General features: G+C 37.8%; 1 protein-coding gene across 2 annotated transcripts in view; it reads right to left on the reverse strand.

The window, feature by feature from the left end:
* Positions 1 to 1,422, reverse strand: part of LOC106955143 (protein FAM171B-like) — an 18,390-nt gene extending 16,968 nt beyond the window's left edge. For both annotated transcript variants that reach the window (XM_015045143.1, XM_015045142.1), the window contains exon 1: positions 1,171 to 1,422. In XM_015045143.1, coding sequence (XP_014900629.1) covers positions 1,171 to 1,336 — 166 coding nt within the window. In that variant the 5' untranslated portion in view covers positions 1,337 to 1,422. The remainder of the gene's footprint in view (positions 1 to 1,170) is intronic.
* Between the last annotated feature and the right edge of the window lie 6,056 nt (positions 1,423 to 7,478).

A 7,478-nucleotide genomic window follows, 5' to 3' on the forward strand; every position in this document is an offset into this window, starting at 1 on the left:
CACTCTTGGTGAGTTTTGTTCATAGCATGGCAGTATCTGTTTAGCATCCAGTTCTGCTTGATTGCTCATTGGAGCATTGTTTTGTTAGAACAGTTGCCGTTGTACCTGGGCTGTCACAGCTGATCGCTGTTGGGTGCGCCCCACTCCCTGCTTTAAGGTCGGGTTTTTTTATATGATGGATCAGATCCTCTTCTGAACCAAAGGATGGCGAGCTAAAGGAAAAGATCTCTATGATCTTTGCATTTAGTTTGAATTGTCTCTCACTGTGTATTTGTAATTGTTTTGTTTGTTTTTTCCCCTTATGTTTTTCCCTGTTACCAAAAAAAATAAAAAATTCAATACATTGGCACGAAACACTAACTAAAACAGTTTCCTTGTGTTTTCATTCACACTTCAGGCTCCTCAAAGAACCGGTTTCTGACATCGCAGTTAGCTGCCTAGCCCATAACTGTTACACTAGCATTAGCCTAGCACTAGCGGTTGAAATGGCTTGTGGTTTCAGCCAAAGAGAAACCCTCCAACAGCTAAAATGTGATCCTTCTCCACGTTAGTTTCCATTTCATGAAGAAGGAAGTTGCTCTCAGTGTCTTCATAGGTTCTTATGTGGTTTCCTTCAGTGGTTCTTGTTGCAGCGCCCCTACAGGCCAGGAGGGGAACACGTTGTTTTGACTCGGAGCAGAGAGAAAGAGAACCACAGCAGCTGGAGGTGGAGCAGATGATGATTTGATTTGGAAAGTTTGATCCCAAATTAAACAGTCTACCAGAATATTAGATGAGAAAACACTCTAAATTCACCTGAAAAGAATTCAGTTCCAGACATCCACAATGTTTTCCTCATATTTGAGATATCAGAAATGTTGATCTAAAGGACCGGTTGAGTTTGAAGAGTTTCTATGAAAATTACAGCCTATTTTATGATAAAACTGCTTGCCATAGAGGCTCTTTTCCATCACTTCTTACTCATGAACAGATTAGTAGATTTGTGAGTAAATCCTCAAACAAAGGAGGATATTTTAGACGTAATCTGATACAAATATGTAGTTTTAATGTCGATGGCACAAAATTAATTGAAATTATTAAAACATCAAAACTTATTTGATCTAAACTGGAAATAATTGAGCTGTAAAATGTGCAACATGTTTAAATTTGTAAGCAGTTCTTGCTCCAAACCTGGCAGGCCTTGCTGCTGCTGCTGTTGTTTCCTGAAGTCCTGCTTTGTGAAGTTTGTCTCATCAGCATGCAGAAGGCGTCCTTCTGTCCCCGTCAACTCTCCGTTTGTCCCCGCCGTCCCACTCACAGCCAGCGCACAGAGAACCCACTGCCACAGCCCACTCATGACCAAACCCACGGCTCAGGCTTCATCCACTGGCTGGGAAATATCCACTGCTTCACCCACTACAACCCAAACCACACTGAGCTGCAAGCTCCGCCCACTCGACCCTTCACCCCGCCCACCGGCTTCACGTTTAAATGATTTTTTTATTGTGTTGAATTCCTAATAAGACAAATAAATACAAGAAACAAGAAATGTTACAGAAATGCCAGACAACTTCATAATGTTTAGTACTAATGATATAAATATAAAAAATAATAAAAATAAGATCTATTTATACAGATTACATTAGAATTGGGCAACAGCTAAAGTAGGAAATTAAAGAATGATTAAATAAAAATTGTGCATGTCTCTTACATAAAAATATTGCTTTCATATAGCTGATAATATTAATACCAGTAATTTTGTCATTTACATTAATATACATGTTGATATACTTTATTTATATAAAATATAATCATAATGTATTATCATTAACATAAATACTTTTAATTATTTTGAACAGATATAAACAGTGATGATTTTCACATTTGAGGCTAAATTACACAAGATGGCAAAGCTGTAGTAATTACTATACATCACTAATTTTAACAGTAATTTATTTTATATACTTTGCTGATTATATTGTATATTTATAATTAAGTAAATAAAAATCATTATTGTGATAACTGTATATCATTAATAGAAATACTAATTAATTAAACATGTTTGTTCATTATTGTCATTTGGAATCAAATTAAACCAGACATGGCTGTGCTACGTTGATGCTTATGCAGTGCTAATTATAGCAGTAATTTCCTTTTATATGTTGTTGCTGTTAAGTGATATAAAATAAGAAAAAATGCCTATGTATTATATTGTACTATCATTATTAATACAAAGCCTTTTTTATTTTTTCCATTTAAAATTAAACAAATATGTTATGCTAATGTAAATGTTTTCATTCTCACCATATATTTGCCTTTTTAATTTAACTTTACCAACTATTACATGTCACAGGTTAATAGTTTTTCTTTTATTCCATCCAGAAACATGTCGCATGGAAATATTTATATAAAGTTATTATTTAAACAAAACGTTTATTTATACATGGCTGTTGAACCGTCTAGTTTTGGCCACTAGAGGGGGGAATGCGACAGCCAGTTGAGGAAAAGCAACCCAGCCTTTTATCAGGCTGAACTGTGGTACCAGAACCGACCCGAGGGTCCGACCCGGAGGACCTGCAGCTTGGATATGGGACAAACTGGAAATAAAGACATTTCTGCAGACTTCTCTGGGTTTGTTCTCCATTAAACATTAACATTCAGCCGCAGGCCACTTTTAATTTTTCTCTTTATACTTACATATTTTAATAAGTAATAATTCAGGTCCACTTTCAATGCGCCAAAGGCGACCGGCCCCACTGGGACTGTTGGCCAGATAAATGCTGAACTCTGAATTCACACAACAGCTTCACACACATTTCCTGTTTTCCTCCAAACTCTGCTAGATTTCCACATTTTTGTGTGGATTCTTTTCTTCCCAGGCTCATATTGTCTCTACAGGTATCTAAAATAAAGCCTGAGCCAGCCTCTGCTCTGAATACTGTTTACATAAAGATGGTGAAGCAATTTTATTTTCAGGGTGAAGGTGGGAAGACGGTCTGTTTTCCTCCATCTCTCAGCAGCAGCAGTGGAGTAAATTAGACTGTTTGTAGGTATTATTGACTGAATAACCCACTGGATGACCCCTTAATGACTTGTAATTTAAAAATCATTAATCTTAATCCTTTTATTGCCTCCAGTTTGAGTAGCAGTCGGGATTGATTGCGCCGTGTATCGCTTGTTAATTCCCATTTTGGTTTATAAAGAGACTAAAATAAACACATGGTGCTGTTCCGCTCCTGTTCCTCAGGTAGAAGTTCCGAGTCCTGTTTTATATATTAGCTTTACAGTAAACGAGGTTTAGTACTACACAGCTTCTTTTCACATTTTTATTTTAGACCCAAGTTTAATAATGCCGTTGCCACAAACGAGCTGTTGCGTTCAAGAACTTTCAACATGATAAACGCATTTTTACTCATTGGATGTGTTCATTTCTGATTGAAATTTAAAGTTTTTTGCCTCTGTAGCTGTTGGGAAAAGTGGGTCGATGTAACACCGGCACAATGACCGCCAACAGTTAGCAGTTCGCTGCTAAGCTAGCGGGTTAGCTAGCATGCTAGCGCTAAAATGCTAACACAATAGAACGGTTATTTCGCCCTGAAAGCGTAGTGTACATAAAACTGGTTACTGCAGTAGCATGTTGTATATTACATTGATATAAATCACATTTGTGTGATCAGTGGACGTTAATAAGCTGACATTAAACAAAAATAAAAGGAAAACTCTGCTGTTCTTCGTGTATCTGTGAGCACAGGAAGCAGGAGATAAAAATTAACCAAACTGCCTCATGGGAAGCACCGCCACCCTGTGGTGAAGCTTGGCACAACAGCTCAATTCCATATTCTTTCACCCCTTTTAATAAATGATCAATTAAACATAATTTTTTATCAATTTTTTACATGTTAGATTCATGATTGTGTGTAATCAGAAATCTCAACAGTTTGACTCAAATTCTCAGCTACTTGTTCTTTTCACTCACTTCTCCTTAAACATCATTATTTAACTTATTTGCGCCGTGTTGGACGTGGTTGTTGCTGAGAGCAGGTTCTGATGCCAGCGGCAGGCTGTTTCATCATCACAGCTCCTGTGTGACATGGGGGCCTCAGAGAGGCAGCGAGATGACACATTTGTCCTCCCAGCTCTATTCCCCTCAGACGAAGAATAAATCGCAGTCTAAACACACAAGGAGGAGGATGGGATGACAGCCGAGTCTCCAGGATCAATTTGCCACAAATTAGATACAGTGATGCTTCATTTCTCCACATAAATAGCTGCATCCGAGGGGAGTATTTTGGAAATCTGCCGGCTTTTTACTCCGGAAATCTGTGCCGCTGCCTCTGTGCTCCATCCCCAACTTATTTTCCTTTTATTAATCCTTGTTTTGAGGCACAGGGTGCTGCAGAGCTGCACCGCTCCTCTTAATAAAACAAATAAATGGTTTCGTTCCATTTATTTTCTGGACAAATCTATTAGTTTGGGAATAATTCCCCATTCATAATCATTTGTGTGAAATTAACTGCCTGAGAAATGAGAGCTGGCTCTGGCTGAAAGCTGCTGGAAAAAAGTCAGCATAAAGATTATTAAGATTTATGATTGATTTTATCAGTGAGATTTTATTGAAAGGTGCATTTGGGATTGGATTAAACAGAACCGCAAGTGTTAAATTAATAATTTATTTCCTGCTGAGTTATAAATGTATGAAGAAAACGCTGCTGGAGAAATGAGAGCTGGCTAAATCCTGGCATTCAGATAAATAAGATTTATGAAAAACCAGTTCAGCATTAAACCCAGGATTTTACAAAACCTTCTTTTTGTAATGTAGAGATTTGGCTATTTGGACATAATAAAACTTACCTGGTCTTTACCAGTACGTAAAGTTATTTAAATCTAACGCCAATGGCAGGGATAGCCACGCTAAGGCTAATTTGCTAATGCTAATGTAGCATTTTTGCTAACTTTGAAAACGTTTACCAAACTTTCCTTACCTTTAAAGTAAGTGTTCACAAACAGCATTTTGCTTTAGAAACAACAACCTGAACCTGAATGAAGAATCAAGATCTGTGGAATGATGTTCAACAGCAGGGGGCGCCATTAAGCTACACAGTCAACAACTAACTGCTGTAATTTGGATTATTTAGCCTTTCAAAAGAGTTCATCCATTCATAAATGCCTCAGTTTCAAACTAGATATACATATTTAGTTGGTTAGCTAAATATTTAGGGTCACTTTCCAGCTGAATATAGCTCAGTGCTATATTCTCAGTTAGCTAAATATTTAGCTAATAAGCTAACAAAATAATTAGCACGGAGCTATAATTTCATTTAATCTAAATGGTTAGCTCACTCAATACATATTTAGCTTTATAAATATTTAAATAGCAAGTTAAATATTGAGCTTCAAATGATTTGGTTAGCTTACTATTTAGTTTAACTAAATATCTTAGAACTATATTTAGCTTGAAGCTAAATGTTTCATTTCATAAAATATTTAGATAAATATTTAATTTTCAAACTAAACATTTAGTTGTTAGTTGGTCTAAACTGGTCAACAGAACTCGGCAGCAGATGCACAACAGAATGGATGAAAATGAAGTATAAGGGTTACAATGGCCTAGTCAAAGTCCAGACTTTAATGTTACTGAAAAGCATTGATTTAAAGCGAGCTGAGCAGATAAAGGGGTCTACTTAGTTTTTCCTTTCTAATGGTCAGGATGAGTAAAAGTCCATGTAACAGCCTGATGGTTTTTCTGTAATCGCCTGCAGGTCACATCGAAAACGGCAGCAGGCGGCTCATGACGACTTTGGCCTAAAACTGGACGTCTGCAGCTGGGAATCGTTTCTAAATAACCCAGCTGGACCGGCGGCGACAGGCGGCCTGCAGAGACGGGAGGTTAACGAGGGCGGCCCGGACGCAGAGGGCGGTACGAGTCCAGAACCCTCACCGAGTTCCTGCATGGAGACGTTACAGGATGTTACATCAGGTAAAACGCCATTACAGCACAACTCACTCCTCCTAATGCGGCCTCTGAAAGCTTTTTGGGGCTTCATTTCAGTCAATACTTTTATTCAATTTATTTAGGGATAACAAGAAGCTTCTTGACAGAAAAATGTCAGCGAGGAGGAAACGCAGGAAGTACTGACACCTGTTGGATTAGATGAGATGAGAAAGGAGGAAAAATGGTTTTAAAAAGTGGAAAACAGGAGAAAGTAAAAGTGCAGCTCATTCTGACATCTAAAAATAAATACGTTAAGAAAAATCCAACTTTCAGTTTGATAAAAATCACGTTGGGGAAAAATTCGTCTGTTGGGTGACCGTCTCTAAAACTTTGAATCCAACTGTTCACCTGTTCAAGGTTTCAGTACTTTTTGCACAATTTCCTACAAAATTCACAACAGGTTTTAAATAAATTCCTACTTCAATCAGAGTCTGTATTGAGGATGTTTAAGACGTGATAGTCCGGTAAACTCAGTTCGATTCAGGTCCAAAACTGCAACATTTCTTTCATTTTCACGGTTTCAAGCCATCCAAACCCTTTAAAAACTAGTTCCCCTCCTCACCTGTGGGGGCGCCGCAGCAGGAACCACTGAAGGAAACGGCATGAAAAAGAAACTGAGTGCAACGTCTTTACAAAATGGAGTTGCTTCAGATTTTAGCGGCTGGAGGATTTCTTTTGAGTCGAGTCATTTCTCCTGTTAGCGCTAGGCTAGCACGTTTGTTTTGGTTGCATTTACCCAGAATGCCTTGTGCTGTAGTCCACTTCCTGATTTTGGAGTTTCTGGTCCAATTGGTGTCAACAGCAAGGCGAGAGAAAAAAAAGCAACAAAAAAAATCCCTTAGTTTTTTTTTTATCAGCACTTTTATTTTTAAAACTTTTTTTTAAAATAAAAAATATATAAAATAATTAATTTAAATGTTATTTTTGGTGCTTGTTTCTCAGTGGCTGCTTGTGAATTTAATCAAGCTTGTGTAGCAAGGAAGAAATAAAAAGTTTGACAATTAAAAGATCCATAAAACCCTGTGGGAATAAAATACAATTTAATGTGATTAACATAAAATATCGTTTTACATTTTCTTATAATCAAGAGGATATTGTGATGAAAGAAGTTTAATATTTGAGCTCAATCCGTCCTCCTGTTTTGTCCGTCAGTCCAAATCGACACGTCTGTCCGCAGAACCGATCCGCAGCAACACGTTCACTCCCACATTAACTCAGATTAATAATTTTAATCATTATTCTGAGGAATCAATCAATCTAATCCGCGCCGCTGATGTCATCAAACCGTCTGATCCGATCTCAAGAGGAAGACGTTCAAACCCGACTGGAGTTTGCAGAGAAGATGATGAAGCCCGTCTGGTTCTTTGGATCTGTGGTTCTGGTTCTGGTTCTGGTTCTGTGGCTCCTCTGCAGATCGGTCGCTCTGCGCTCAGGTTACAGATTCATAAAAGCGTCTCAGTGGTTACAGGTGAAACGCCACTGATTGAGTTTTAATTAAACATTGTAT

This window comes from Poecilia latipinna, unplaced genomic scaffold, assembly GCF_001443285.1.
Source record: "Poecilia latipinna isolate Pla-1442-1.1 unplaced genomic scaffold, P_latipinna-1.0 Scaffold709, whole genome shotgun sequence".
Taxonomy (NCBI): Eukaryota; Metazoa; Chordata; class Actinopteri; order Cyprinodontiformes; family Poeciliidae; genus Poecilia; species Poecilia latipinna.